Below are 16030 nucleotides of genomic sequence, written 5' to 3'. Positions count from 1 at the left end.
TTCAATTAACTGGTGTGCATTGTAAAAAGATCATTTGTGGAATTTATTTCCTTCTTAATGCATTTGAGCCAATCAGTTGTGTTGTGACAAGGTAGGGGGGTATACAGAAGATAGCCCTGTTTGGTAAAAGACCAAGTCCATATTATGGCAAGAACAGCTCAAATAAGAAAAGAGAAACGACAGTCCATCATTACTTTAAGATATGAAGGTCAGTCAATCTGGAAAATTTCTGTAACTTTTAAAGCCTTTATGGTCGAATTGCTGCAAGGAAACCACTACTAAAGACATGGAGATCAGTCAATCTTGAAAATTTCAATAACTTTGAAAGTTTCTTAAAGTTCAGTCACAAAAACCATCAAGCGCTGTGATGAAACTGGCTCTCATGAGGACCGCCACAGGAAAGGAAGACCCAGAGTTACCGCTGCTGCTACAAACCTTAAAACTTGCAGCCCAAATAAATGCTTCACTGAGTTCAAGTAACAGACACATCAACTGTTCAGAGACTGTTCGGAGACGGCATGAATCAGGCCTTCATGGTTGAATTGCTGCAAAGAAACCACTACTAAAGGACACCAATAAGAAGAAGAGACTTGCTTGGGCCAAGAAACACAAGCAATGGACATTAGACAGGTGGCAATCTGTCCTTTGGTGTGATGAGTCCAAATGTAATATTTTTGGTTCCAACCGCTGTGCCTTTGTGAGACGCTTAGCAGGAAAACGGATGATCGCATGTGTGGTTCCCACCGTGAAGCATGGAGGAGGAGGTGTGATGGTGTCGGGGTGCTCTGCTGGTGGACGAATATGTAGTAATTTATTTAGAATTCAAGGCACACTTAACGAGCATGGATACCACAGCATTCTGCAATGAATGCCATCCCATCTGGTTTGCGCTTAGGGGGACTTTAATTTGTTTTTCAACAGGACAATGACGCAACACACCTCCAGGCTGTGTAACATACTGACCAAACCTGACGCACGCGTGCGCCATCACACGCATGTTGATTTTGTACCCCACACACCAGACACGATCAGGACACGCAGCTTGAAATATCAAAACAAACTCTGAACCAATTATATTCATTTGGGGACAGGTCGAAAAGCATTAAACATTCATGGCAATTAAGCTATCTACCTTGCTGATGCTAGCTAATTTATCCTGGGATATAAACATTGGGTTGTTATTTTACCTGAAATACACAATGTCCTTTACCCTGACAATTAATCCACAGATGAGAAAGGAATTTGGTTTACCGTTATGTCATCTCTCCTCCTTCCTCAGGCTTCTTTTTTACTTATTTGGACTTTATATGGCGGTTCGCAACCAACTTTACGGTGTTACCAACTTTATTACCACAACCGACTGGAGTGTGGACGTCAGTTCATTTTTCAATCTCCCAAGTGGGTATATGCTTCGAAAAATCAATGAGGAGATGGGAGAGGCAGACTTGCAGCGTGTTGAGCGTCACAAATAGAACCAATTTCTATTTTATCTCATGGCCACGCAGATGCTCGCTGAGGCGCACGAGCAGTTTGGTTGCAATGATTGAATAACATGTATGTGTACATTTATGTTGCAACGCTCCCACACGCGATGCGAGCGGTGTGGTCAGCATGTAAGGGCTATTTGACCAAGAAGAAGAGTGATAGAGTGCTGCATCAGATGACCTGGCCTCCCTCCACAATCACCAGACCTCAACCCAATTGAGATGGTTTGGGATGAGTTGGACCGCAGAGTGAAGGAAAAGCAGCCAACAAGTGCTCAGCATATGTGGGAACTCCTTCAAGACTGTTGGAAAAGCATTATTCATGAAACTGGTTTAGAGAATGTCAAGAGTGTTTAAAGCTGTCATAAAGGCAAAGGGTGGCTACTTTGAAGAATCTCAAATATAATATATATTTTGATTTATTAAACACTTTTTTGGTTACTACATGATGCCATATGTGTTATTTCATAGTTTTGATGTCTTCCCTATTATTCTACAATGTAGAAAATAAAAAAAAAAACTTGAATGAGTATGTGTGTACAAACTTTTGACTGGTACTGTAGTTGAAACTATAATTTTGATATCATGGATTGTGAGTATTTGCATCCTTAGCTTTGTCTATGCATTTGATAGTGGTTACATTTCTCCAGCCCCATCTCTCAGCTTTTTACAGAAACATAGGCATGGAGATTGCTTTGTTATTGTTGCAACTGCTGTTGGCCACTTTAAGGACTAAAACATGAGCAGCATCAAACAGTAATTTACAGTTAGGTATACTTTAGCAGTACTACAACAATAATCACATGTGGTTTCTAAAACACAGCACATATTGAAATTATCAATATGGACTACCAAAGCTCATTAACAAAAATGCAGAGGAAAACATATATAATACCACAGTATGAGTCATAATACCCAATAAAACCTAGCGGTTAAACAGAAAAATGTTTCCAATCATTTTTTCACCATTCATTTTTCCCATAGGGGATTTTAGAATCACTTCAAATAAAGGCTATGTTTCGTGTAGGCTTACACTAGCGTGATGTTTTGATAACCGTGTAAATCTCTCTAGGACAAGGTGACTTTTATCAATATATTTGCCTGCATTTACCCCACTAAAATGCAACGCTAATTAGCTGCTAATGTGGAGAACTCATAAAGAACTCCAAATGCCATGATATGGACAAGACTCTCTCGATTAACTATCTAATGCTAGCTAAATGTAGTTACTAATGAATAGTTGGGTAAATGTATTTAGCTAGATATGAGCTTGCAGGGACTTGTAGTTTTGCATTATGTCTACTTTAATGTTAGTTAGCTATTCAAATCAGAGAGTAAATAGAGAAGAATATATTGACAAATGTCACCTTGTCCAAGAGATTTACATGCTTATCAAAACGTTACGCCAGGGTAAGCCTACACGAAACACAGTCCTTATTTTAAGTGTTTCTAAAATCCCCTATGGGAAAAATGAATGGTGGAAAAAACGATTTGAAACATTTCCCTGTTTGACCGCTAGGTTTTATGATACCTTCACTTGGGCTTTATAGCAGCAGCACAGCGTGTTTCAGTTTCTGGGAGAACACAATACATCCAGGCATCTTCAATTATTGGCAATAATAATTGCTAGTACTATACACAAGCATTATACACTCCCCATAGGCCTACAACACCTGAAGCTCCCAAAATGAGAGGTTAGCCTACTCATGTCTGCTCCTCACACATTCCTATGTTTGGTGTGTAATAACTACTATGTAGTAAACAGTAAGTTACAGTAGCAATAACATCAATATCGTTAACTAGTGTTCGACTTGTTACGTTACCACTTAGTAACTTTTATAAACATGTAGCTAGGCTAACTAGTTAATTAACTAGCTCGAGAAATGGCTAACATGTATCTTGATTATTTTACTGTTTTGGACACATCTTCTAAATCAAACTGATGATTGTGATTCTAATTTCATCCCATCAAGACCACTAAGAACAGAGAAAGGTAGCCATCCATCCATCCAGACAAAAAACAGGGATGGCAATGGCTTCAATGAATGTCTGAACAGGAGAACCTATTCCAGGGTAGGATTTATAGCGAACAGCTTTGCACTAACGTTACATCTATGCGGAAAATACTCGTTCACTAAAGCCATTGTTTGCCAACTACTGACCAGATACGTTGTAACAAACATTTGCTAGTTAGATGTCAACAGCTTGTAGTGACAGCATTGTCTTGCTGGGACTCCAAGTCCTAGCTAGCAAGGCAGCATTTACCTAGCTTACTAAGAAGCTCCAGGGTACTACTTTGCGCGCACCCGGCTTAACTAAAAAATAGCTAACAGTTATCTAGCTAAAGTAGGCTAAGCTAGCCAGGCAAACCAGCTAACGTTAGCTAGCTAAGATTAGCAACTCACATTTCCTCAACCATTTCATCCAGTAACGCACGATAAGACTGTGGTATTTCTTGTTCTCGATACACCAATTTGATAGTCCTTGAATTGATTCCATTGTGTTCGACACTCCTTGAAACCGTCGGTCCAAAGTTGACTCAAGGGCCGCAGGCGGACCGTGACCGCTTGACGCGCCAGATCCTGCAGCCATTTTCCAGGCCTTGCACTGACAAGCTAGCTGGTTCTTGCCTGTCGCGCGTTGTGATCAACCTAGTCAAGAGTGCACTTGTGCGGTATGGTGCTGTACACATTAGTAAATTGTCATTGTTTTAACAGTACATTCAGTTATTACTGTATTTGCTAACGAGTAGGTATATCATGTCATTGGTTTTATTTCAACAACTTGTGCAACAAAGGAATGTAATTATTATAGAGTTGGTTGGTCGTTACTAGAAAACTCATTCAAAACAGACGATTTAATGTGAATGTAGCGCCACTATGTGGCTAAATAGCTGCAGCTCAGCATGGCCTGTCACTAAAATCATGCATCTTTCTTTCTTCCCCTCCTTTACATTCCAAGATCACTTTCCTAACTCCCTTTCCTTTCCTCCTATCCTAGCTCCATTTCCTTCTTTCCTATCTTCCTTTTTTTTTTAAATCTAGCATGCTTTGCTTGATCCCTTTTCTTCCTTTCCTCCCCTCCTTTGCTTTCCTAGCTCCCTTCCCACCTATCCTCTCCTAACTGCATATGACTTGTTCCATTCCTAGCTTCCTTTCCTCTTTTCCTAGCTCTTTTCCTCTTTTCCTAGTATTTTGTTTTTATGCTATAATCTTGTGTATATTTTGTTTTAATTTATTTTCAAGAGGACCAAGTGTCATCCTCGATGATTTTAAAGGCATTGTACTGTATCCACGTGTGGTTGTATTGTGTTTAAAATCCAATCAAAACGTTAGGAAAGGAAAGGGAGCTAGGAAAGGAGGAAAATGAGCTAGATGGAAAAGAAAGATGGAAAGGAGGCTAGGAGAAGAGGAAAGGAAAGGCAGCTAGGAAAGGGAGTTAGGAAAGGAACAACATTTATATAGGAAAAGGGATCTAGGAAATGAAAAAAGGGAGTTAGGAAAGAAGAAAATTGACTAGGAAAGGAAGCTAGGAAAAGAGGAAAGGAAAGGCAGCTAGGAAAGGAGGAATTGAAAATCAGAAAGGAGCTAGGAAAGGAAAGGAGGAAATTCAGCTAGGAAGGGAAAGGAGGAAAGGAGGAAAGGAAAGGAGATGGTATAGGTAATAGTATAAGTTTTTTGTGAAAGGCCACTTTTGGTGACAGGCCATGCTATAGGACTGCAGCTGGATACTTAAGCAATAAGGCCCGAGGGTGTGGTATATGGCCAATATACCATACCACGGCTAAGGACGGTTAGACTAGACGCAACGTGCCTGGATACAGCCCTTAGCCATTGTATATTGGCCATATACCACAAACTCCCAAGGTGACTTATTACTATTATCAACTGGTTACCAACATAATTAGAACTGTAAAAATAAATGTTTTGTCATATTCGTGGTATACCACAGCTTTCAGCCAATTAGCATTCAGGGCTCCAACCAAGTGGGTTATAATATATATTTGCTCAGGCTTTAACGGGCATATCCACAGTTGAAACAATATACCGTATACAGTGTTTGTATACATTTATAATGTTTACTAACATTGGAGTAAAACAAGCTTATATTTTAGGTTCCGATGGGAGTGTGACAATTGAACTAAGTCCATGAGTCATTGAAAAGTTATATTGTTCAAGAATCGAATACAACTTATAAATTCTAAATTAATTGTAGCATCTGCATATTGCCCCTTTAATCCATTGTTAGGATGAGTAGAGGTGGCTGAGGTCTTCATCTGAAAAAAGTAATACAAGTACAGGTGACTGCCAGCTTGTCATCAGTCACCTGTACTCATCCTAACAATGGAATAAATCTTGAGCAAATAAGAAATGAATCTCTGCCTTTTTTGTTGAGTGCGCCAACTCATTTCTGCCTCGAATTACCGGTAGTCCTTTTGAATGTTTTTCTTGGTAAGCCATTTTGTCCGATTTTTGTCATGGTTGTCGAGAACCCCTTCTTTCTTGCTGTAGCCTGGAGGCCTACATGAATTCTCATGTCGCAGGGCAACAGTCAATTCAATCATTTGAATTTATGTGACAAGAGTTCAAGTTCTGATTAACAAAAACATTACTTTATTTTAGCAAAAAGGGTACAATTTATCAAAAACAATTTAGGTCTGAAACAATTATATATAAAATATTAAGCACAAGTACATGGTGTATAACCAAAACACTATTATATTATGCCCAACCCAAAAATGTGATGGAGGGTCTTGAGTAAAAGTTGGGAAGAGAGGAGGCAAAGGAAATGGATTGAATCAAGGAAGACAACATTAAACAGCAAAATATCCTTCTCAGCCCAAACATTTGTCCTCTTTTGATAAACAGAGAAAATGTGCAAAACATAGGCCCTACATACACCAAAAAATGACATGAAATTACAATATTTCCTCACAGGAAATATAAAAATAAACAACTCCCCAATGGGCTGTTTGAACAGTTTTTAGGAAGGGTTGTGCATTGCCTCAACAGTTACCTGTATTTACTGCTGCAGTGATCTCTCGGTTGTCCTCTACCTGGGCCTTTCCTTGGCATGGTAAAGAACAATAACATATACTACCAGTATGGTAAATCACCCCCAAGCCATAAGACTGCTAAATAGTCAATTAATGACACTCAAACTATCTGCACTGACCCTACGCACACTCACTAGACTATACATACAAACACTGACTCACACATACACAACATTGACACTCCCATCCAAAACCCACACACATTCATAAAATGTTGATTTGATTTTGATCATGATGTTTCGGTTGTCTTGTATTAGGCTTAACTGTTGTCAGTATCCAGCTATTCTTGGTTTCCCCCTAACCCCATCTAGGTAGTTACAGCTCAAGAGACTCTCTGAAAGTGGCCAGGGATAGAGTCATTCAACATGAATGATAATTGCTAAGCAAAAACATTGTGGTTCAAATACCCAATGACCTAATGAAAGGTTTTTATGTATTTTCTCCCAATACAATAGAAACACTCCTAGAAGATTCAAAATGATTTGTGTTTTGCGTCGTCACAATAGTAACATTTATAAGGTACAATTTCCTTTGTTATCAAATGTAAAATACTCATGTGCAAAATAGTTTTGGCACACCATAGAAAACAGACAAAAAAAATAACAAAACTGACAAAAAAATAAAAATAATCCAATGAAGTTAGAAAGCATTAAGCCAATTAATATGCTCTAGTCTGCACCCAGGATTTTCGAGCAGACCTATTTGATGAGTAATACCTTAAATCTAACGGTTGTTATTTCTCCTCTCGTAGTTCTTCGTGGTTGCTGTCATTCCAGTTGCATGCTACTGCGGTTGTTAGTATTCACACTGAGGTGGATTTAGTCGATAGTTACATTAAACGGTGGCTAACAGACTCGGCAGAGTGTGTAATAAAAGCAATGGTTTTGTTGCCACTGGTTGGCAGAGGTTTAGTGCCAGTTGTATCAGCTGCCCATTTCACTGTTCCCTGTGCTGGATCCGCTAAAGGATTAACAGGTTCTTGTAATGTTTTTCATTGTATTGTCAATGTTTTATGCTTCACTACTATTGATAACTTTATCATAACTAACTGAGTTTATGTTAGGTTAAAAGGTATTCCATAAATCTTGAGCTATGTTACTTTCTTTTATATTTCTGCATAGTGTATTTCATGTGATTGTATTTTTGTTGATAATTCTGAAATACAAAATTATCTTGTTTCAAACCAGTATAAAAATAAAATAAAAAAATATTCCCAGGTACATTTCTTTTCTTTTTTTAAATAACTCTCCAACACTGACAAAAGATGGTCAAACGGTGCAATGACTTCCGAATTCAGTTTTATATCTTCTACTCCGGCTCTTGTTTCATAGACCTCAGTAATATGGGGATAGACTGACCCCTCCTTTGGGTTTCCACTGATGCAATATCTGTCTCTGTCTTCACTGTTACAGGCCTGCTGTGGTACCTCTGTGGCTGATGTCCATGGAGGGAGAGCTGATGTGAGTGAAAGACCAGGAGGGTGGAGGAGACACGGCTGTCTTGTGTGGCTGGGCTACCACATGCTGAGCAAGGTGAAATTTCAAGCCTCTTATTTCCCTTTCTTCTCTTGCTGACAGTCAGACATGACGGGTAATAGGTGTCTGTGCTCAATGGGCAAGAGTCTTGTGAGGTCATTTCCTGGTAGTTGTCCTCGCGCTGCAGGCGCTTGCAGCTGGGTGGGGCGGCATTGGGGAAGTCAGAGTCCAACCAGCTAAGCTTGCGCTTCTGATGGAGCAAGAGTGAAGAAAAACAAATGAGATACAAGTCTTACATACTATAGATTGTGTGAGAATCATTATAACAATTATATATTAAACAGCGATAACTAGAGCAGTAAGAGACCCACCTTGACTGGCATGCACAGCTGATTTTGGTGCCATCGTGGCGGAAGACTGGGTGTGGGGTTCTGGGTGGCAGCGACAGGGGTCACATGGGGGAACCACATCTTCAGCATCATCTCTACCTGCAGAAGGGTGCGGAGGAATTTCTCTCTGTGGAAAGAGTACTGTCATTAATAACATTTTAACTACGCCATAAATTACTGTTTGCTAGACATACACAAGATGGATTGGTTTGCTTACCCCATTTCAGGTTTCTGAAGAATACCCAGGATCCTCTGAAGTCTATCGATGGCAACGCTCGACTGGAAACTGCTAAGACCTCTCTCAAATCTCCCTGTCTTGAGTCCATTCAGAAGCTCCAACAGGGGTCTGATAAACTTTTGCAGCTCTGAACACTAGGAGAGAAAGGAAACAGAAAACATACATATCCACTGTCTGATAATGTCTCTGGATGCAAAAATCAATAACTCAGTATTTTCAAATCAGTCAAAGCAGTCATTAAACAACAAAACTCACTTTCTGAGCGAAGGCCAGGTCTCCTTGCATGGTCTCCTCTGTGCTTAACACAGCACTGCCAGGGGAAGCCATCATGGATGGGTAGGCGGTGGTGTGAGGAAAGCATTTTGCTTGTCCACTCCCAGCCATGGACCAGTGTAACCTAGGTACTGAGCAGGTCTTGCCACCCCCTGAGCTATCTCCCTCACTTTCAGAGGTGAAGACATCAATGTCTGCCTCATCCTCAGTCACGTCGCTCTCGCTGAGGAGGAAGCTGGGTGTGGAGGAGCGGGAATCATAGGTCGGCCATTTGGTGGACATGCTCAACAAATGCATCCCTAGAGAAAGTGAGAGAGATCAGTCACAAGGAATATCAGAAATACCTCAGAGTAACTGATGTAGAGTTAATGCTGACCTAGGCATTATAAAAAGTGCTGTATGTAGAACAAAAAAACGTGAACAAAGTGACAGTCATATCTATCACAATTTAAATTGAAAACTATGAATACAAAACAATAACAATGCAAATTTGTGGTTTTCACACCATGCTCCAGGAAACTAGTAGGTGTGTCCCCTAATAAATATTCAAGAAGGAATGCTGTTAGTCACTGATCTTGGGATAAACTCCACCAGCTGTTGATTTGCTATACATGTGAACATGTGCTGTGTGGGGGTGTGACGTACAAGGTCATGTGGGGTTTGACTGTATGGCTCTCGGATTTTGTCAGCTATTATTTACATTTCAAACATCTGATCTGACCACTGTAACATCAAACTAACTGATTATCCTAAAACAAAATGACAGAGGCTGCCTTATACACTACATTGTTTCACGCATTACAAAGTTGTGTATGTTCATTGAATGCTTCTCATAAACTCGCTATGCTTTTACTTTCAATTTTAGTCTATACTGTATGAAGCGCTTATATATAGAGATAACATACACAGAAACAACTGTAGAGACATTAACTGATTCCAGGTTTGAGGCGTTAGCCATGATGGAAGGATCAGACTAGAGCAGGGAAAGCTGATCCTGAACCAGCGCATACTTAATTAAGGAACAACCAATAATGATTAGACTTTTGGCTTAAATATTGTAGCCAAGAGTGCAGGTTGAAAGTTCAAAGCTAGTTAAAATAGATCTGGGGAAGCAGATATGTATAGAAAAACACAAGTTACAGTTGTCTATAGCCTATGATATATATATTACCTTTTAGGATGAAGTCGATGCGAAGACAATTCAAGAAAACAGTCAAATGGATAACTAGTTGAACAACCGGTATTCCTTCTCCAATTGCAATTGTAAGAAGATCTTATTCAAAAACCAATGACCAACACTGATGTTGATGGCGCGCTATAGTTGTAGAGTCCTCTGTTCTCAACGTCTCAGTACTGTTTCCTCCTTTCCCTCGTTTTAGATTCCGTTTACCTTTCAAAGTCCTCAGTACAGCGAGGGGTAACATGTGAATCGCTACCATGCGCTGCACGTGCTGAACTGTGTGCTCGGCCGTGGTTGGTTGGCAGATGGTACAAAGCGCTCTCATTGCTTGAGAATATAACCACACAGTGACTACATAAATACTGATTGGCCAGTAACTGTTACTTGTCACGCCTCTCTCACTGTCACACGTGTGAGACGTGTGGAGGGCTGTGGCTGTATACTACAGTTGTCAACAAGGAAAACACGAGGCAGTAACGACACCGGTTATACAGTGTGGCTGATTATCGTAATGTAGGACTGGCTAGTCACTAGTCTAGGTGCTAACGGTTTCGACCCCACGTGGAGAACACCGGACAACAACTGATGTCATCAACTTGGACCAGCCTGATGCACCAAAGCTATATGTATACTGGGACAATTCATAACTGGATTATGGTAGAGTTCTAGGCTGACGACCAACTACTTGACAGTAAATACAATGTTGTTCTAGTGGGGTAGGCATGCATATTCTGCATTTGTCCAAAACTGCCATGCACTTATTGCTCCCCAAAATGTATAATTTTGTGCATCTTTTTTTATTAGTGTAGATAAATTATTCCCTATCATTTCCATTTATTGATATTTTTTGTATGATCCAACCATTCCTAAAACATGTATAATTTGATCTATAAATGAACAGGCCTAATTAATCAAGCAATTACATTTTCATTGGGAGGTCCTTCTCCAATGTTCTTACAAAGTGTTTAGGAACATATTCAATCTCTCCATATCCCCAGTCTGGTGTCCCCACTTGCTTAAAGATGTCAATTATTGTTCCTGTACCCAAGAAAGGGAAGGAAACTGAACAAGATGACTATCGCACACGGGTTATACAGTGTGGCTGACGTTGCTTCCAGAGGCAGTTTGGAACTCGTAGTAAGTGTTGCAACTGAGGACAGACTATTTTTACGCGCTTCAGCACTCGGCGGGCCCGTTCGGTGAGCTTGTGTGGCCTACCACTTCGCGGCTGAGCCCTTGTTGCTCCTAGACGTTTCCACTTCACAATAACAGCACTTGGAAAGGTGGCACATTGAAAGTCACTGAGCTCTTCAGTACGGGTCATTCTACTGCTAATGTTTGTCTATGAAGATTGCATGGCTGTGTGCTCTATTTTATACACCTGCCAGCAACGGGTGTGGCTGAAATAGCCTAATCCAAAACAGTCTTGACAGTGCTAAATAAAAAATTAGACATGATGTCACAAAAAAATAACAGCAGCTCTTTGCTGTATTCTTTGACAGTCTTTCTCTGGTCATGGTTTTAAACGTTATGAAATCTCAAGTAGGCTAGTATCAAACTTTGCTGTGGCCGGGGTTGTGGAAACTGTAGGTAGGCACAGGGATTAGAGCTCTCCGATTGGCCAGCTCAGTAGACAGCACTCGATTTAGCCACAGATCTCCCGATCAGCTGGGTATGTGGAGTTTGACGTTTTCAGACAAGATAAATTGTTTAAGATGGGAACACTTTTCCTACCCGGTGGGGCAGGGCATCTGAATCAAGTGAACCTAACACCAATAGTGCAAAATTATGGCTATTCTGAGGGCAAAAAGGGGGGGATGCAACTCAATATTATGAATGTGTCCTTAATGTTTTGTAGACTCCGTGTATATGTTGCCCGCTTTCAAAAATCATTGATTCTGACTTACGCCACTTCTATGTTGGAGGTGGTCAGCCGCCATCAGAAAAGCCTGCCAGGGCGTTGGGGCACCCTAAACGATGCCTGTTTTTTTGTGGTGTTCTCAGAACGCCTGCACCTGGTGCATTTGGAGGCCAAGCCCAACTGGGTCGACCAGGTTGGGGACGAGCTCCCTCCCTCAGGAGGGGTGTGCCAGCGAGCTGTTAGTCCCTCTACTGGGCCTAGTACCCTTCCCAGGAAGCATGGCTGGAGCCACCCCAGGCAGAGCCCATCTGCTGCCAGTGCTGGACGGGGGCAGGAGTCGGACCGCTGGAATCGCCTTGATCGGAGAGCACATGCCCTGCGTCAGGAGGTTGATAGCTTCTATGGCGACGACAGCTGTTCCCCGTTGGCCAGTGATAGGCTGTTCCTGGGGGACAATGCTGGTACTGTTCACCACCGTGAGTGGGGCTACCAGGCTGTAAGGCCATCAGAAGCTGGCAGCGGGGCTTCATCGCCCCCCAGTGGCTTGAGAGGCTATGAGGAGCCTACTCACTCGGATAGCCACTGCACTGGACATCAAACTGGTGGACAGTGATGACTCTCCATCTGTCCCCATCTCTACTGAGTTCCGCAAGACCTTGCAGGAGAGCTGGGCCTCTGCCAGTGGGCGCTTCCAGCAGAGACTGGACCATGGAGTTATGTTGCGGGCGCGTAGTCACTCGGCCTCCGGGAGTACCCGACCATGGACACCATGACAGCTGCCATGGTCCTTCCAGACCGGGAGATTATAGGGCAGAATCCCCCCCCCCCGAGTCTTTGATGCTGACTTGAAAGCCACATATGAGTCCCTCTGCTCTCTTGGCCGCCTTACCAATGTGACCATGCTGCCATGCAGGCCTACCTGCAGACTCTGTTGCCCCGGCTGCAAGAGGGCACAGAGGAACTCCTTCAGGAAGCGATGGAATTGTCTCGCCTGCTTTCCCTGCTCCAGAGGGATGTGGCCCGCACCAACGGACGGGCCATGGCGCAGGTGGTTTCCTCCCGGTGCCATCTCTGGCTGGCCCAATCCCATCTGCCAGCTCCTCTCCAGAGCACATTTGCCACTACCCCATCACCCCAGGGCTGACGTTTGGCCTAGGGATTGATGACATTCTGGATTAGACAGATAAGGTTCGTAGGGACTGGGCGACCCTGAGACGGGTCATGCCACCTCCCCAGGCCCTGGGCAAAAAGCAGACGGACGTCGCCACCCACCTGCACCCGAACAACGGTGAGGTCCCTCTCTTGCCCCATTGCTTCTTGCTGAGGGACAACAGTGGGGAGGGGCACAGCGTGCGGTGGAGCAACAACCTGTCAGCCGTCACCACCATAGGGATGTGCCTGCGCTTGGTGCGCCAGAGAGGCGGGCCCCGGCGGGACCCCTGACACACCCTTCCCTGGCCTCGGCCGCTTCTCCCGGTCTCAAAGGGCAAAGTGGGATTCGCATTCAACACTAGATGGCGCTACATCGACATCCTATCCTGTGGTGAAGTTTTCTATTTATCATGCACTCAACCTACATGTTCTTTATTTTATTGGACAGAACAAGATTCATATTTCATAATCATGTCAACAAATATTGAATTACTACAAATAGGTAGCTCTGTTTTTATAAAAGTCATATCAATGTGGTGGTACTAGATCATGTTGTTTTTATTCCATTACATTTCTTACCTGTGTTTCCAACACAACTCAAAATGGCAATATGGAGTGCATTAATGTAACAATATTCATTACACTCAGCTCCGTTTTAATTCCATCAGTTAAGGCCATCTAAATTAAAATCAAATTAATGAACGAATGAAAATCCTTAGAATTTATGAAAAAACTTTTTTTTTTATTGCCTTTTATTTATTTACTCTTGAATTGAATGTCAATCATCACGTCATCTGAAATTAAATGGAATATTCCCTATGAGGACACAAACACACAATCATACATTGGGAATGCCTGTTTCCCTCAATTGCTCCTCAGTGATTATTTCCTGTAAAATGAGACAACATCCAGGGGAAACATGAACAATCAAGAGTTTGAAATGATACCAGTCGTCATAACAACAATGACTAGACGTCCTCACATTTCCCTTTTACCAGAGGACCTTCTCCTTTCTCTAATTTCTCAGCTGGGCCTCTTAGCTTCATAGACTGTGTCCAAAGGGCTGTGGTTAAAAGTAGTGCACTATGTGATTTCAGGCTCAACAGTATTCTTCAGGTAGAGATAAAAGGGGGGGGGTGCTTACATCTCATTTGAATTCTAATAATATGTTATTGAGCTGCTCTAATGGGAAATCAGAAGTAAATTACATGGGCATGGGGGATGTTTACTAGAATATTTACCACTAGAATATTCTGCAAACAACATAGCCACATGTTTTGAGTTTAATTGTTTTGGTTGGTTGAATATACAGTGTTAGGTTTCCAGGGGTATCAGTTTTGATGCAGACTTGTTGAAATGTTCTTGGCAGGAGGGAGAGGAAGAGAAGAGGAGAGGGATTGTAAAGAGGCTGTGGAGGAGAAGGAACCAGTGGGACAGAATTGGTTGGTAATTATCTCTTGACATTTAGAGAGAGAAATGGGCGTCTCATAATTACCTCTGGACATTTGGATAGGGATGGGGCGGGGGGGTGAGAGAGAAGAAAACACCATTGTATATACAACCTATATTTATCTTTATTTATTTTCCCTTTTGTACTTTAACTATTTGCACACATCATTACAACACTGTATATAGACATACAATGACATTTGAAATGTCTTTATTATTTTGGATTTTTTGTGAGTGTAATGTTTACAAATATTTATAAAAAATGTTTTTATTATTATTTATATTTAAATCAGTAAAAGGGAGTGAAGGACTTGTACCGCATTGGCTCTATATTGCATAAACATTTTGGAGAATATTCTTTTTTGATTGATTTATTGATCTATTGTCAATATAAAAAAATTAGAATGTGCTCATTGATAAGAGCCAGTACATGATAGGAAATATCCTCATATGGATGATTACCATGGGTCATTGATTGACATCACCCAACTCCGGATTTCTTATCTTGGTGTCATCTCATTGCCCTCTACACTTCTCTCCTCTTTCTACAGAAGCTAACCCAACCCAGGAGCTAACCCAACCCAATCCATCTGATTTCACATTCCAAAATCTTAATCTTCTTTAGGATGGGATTGTCACGACTTCCACCGAAATCGTTTCCTCTCCTTGTTCGGGTGGCGGTCGGCGTCACCGGTCTTCTAGGCATTGTCGGTCCACTTTTCATTTTCCATTTGTTTGTCTTGTTTTTCTACACACCTGGTTTCCAATTCCCTCATTAATTGTTGTGTATTTAACCCTCTGTTCCCCCCATGTCTTTGTGTGGAATTGTTTGTTGTAAGTGCTTGTACGCTATGTTTACTGGTCCGCGTCGGGTTTTTGTACCCATATTCTGTTGTATTTTTATGCCGTTGGGTTTTGGATTAAACTGCTCCAGCTACTGCCTAGTTCTGCTCTCCTGCATCTGACCTCCCTGCCACCAGTTACACACCCCTTTACAGGGATCCTCTTTAACAAACTTGTCCTTTTCAATAGGAGCTACTATATTCCTTTCTTATCTCATTACATTGCCCAAATTCTTGATTTGAGGTCCACAACCAGATTTACCCCGCTGGTGCCATTCAACTTCAAAGTGCAAGCATACTTTCTTAATAAGGCATCTTCTTGCAGTTTGTTTGGCAATAAACGCCCACTCTATTGAACTTGCACAATATAAAAGGTTACACCTACTAAAAATGTATGTAACCTAGCTTACAAAAAGCAATATTATAAAATGTAATAGTAATAGATCTAGCGTCTACATATTTTAGTAGGCTATTTTACGTTAATATACAGTCAAAATTCTAGATTCTTCCACCAATGCTTGAGAAGAAGGAACAGGCACCTGGGTGGAGCGTGCTCATTGGTTCCATGGTCTTTGGTTCCATGGTGGGATTCTTGCTTGTTTGGCGTCGCGCTTACGCCAAACAAGACATG

General features: G+C 41.7%; 2 protein-coding genes across 4 annotated transcripts in view; both read right to left on the bottom strand.

The window, feature by feature from the left end:
- LOC115128215 (regulation of nuclear pre-mRNA domain-containing protein 2-like) overlaps window positions 1-4255 on the bottom strand; it is a 57557-nt gene extending 53302 nt beyond the window's left edge. For all 3 annotated transcript variants that reach the window (XR_003863486.2, XR_003863485.2, XM_029657871.2), the window contains exon 1: window positions 3890-4255. Coding sequence is in view for 1 of the 3 variants with exons in the window: in XM_029657871.2 (XP_029513731.1) it covers window positions 3890-4076 (187 nt within the window). In the remaining 2 variants the exon portion in view is untranslated. The remainder of the gene's footprint in view (window positions 1-3889) is intronic.
- A 1819-nt stretch (window positions 4256-6074) lies between these two features.
- Window positions 6075-10343, bottom strand: LOC115128214 (uncharacterized). Its single transcript, XM_029657870.2, has 5 exons — window positions 10087-10343; window positions 8898-9214; window positions 8622-8776; window positions 8387-8531; window positions 6075-8265 (listed from the first exon to the last, which is right to left on the bottom strand). The coding sequence occupies exons 2-5, from the start codon at window positions 9210-9212 to the stop codon at window positions 7849-7851; spliced, it is 1032 nt and encodes a 343-aa protein (XP_029513730.1). The 5' UTR covers window positions 9213-9214; window positions 10087-10343; the 3' UTR covers window positions 6075-7848.
- Between the last annotated feature and the right edge of the window lie 5687 nt (window positions 10344-16030).

Source organism: Oncorhynchus nerka, linkage group LG4, assembly GCF_034236695.1.
Source record: "Oncorhynchus nerka isolate Pitt River linkage group LG4, Oner_Uvic_2.0, whole genome shotgun sequence".
NCBI classification, from domain to species: Eukaryota; Metazoa; Chordata; class Actinopteri; order Salmoniformes; family Salmonidae; genus Oncorhynchus; species Oncorhynchus nerka.
The sequence above is the reverse complement of the archived record's forward strand: the minus strand, read 5'-3'. Positions and strand labels throughout refer to the sequence as shown.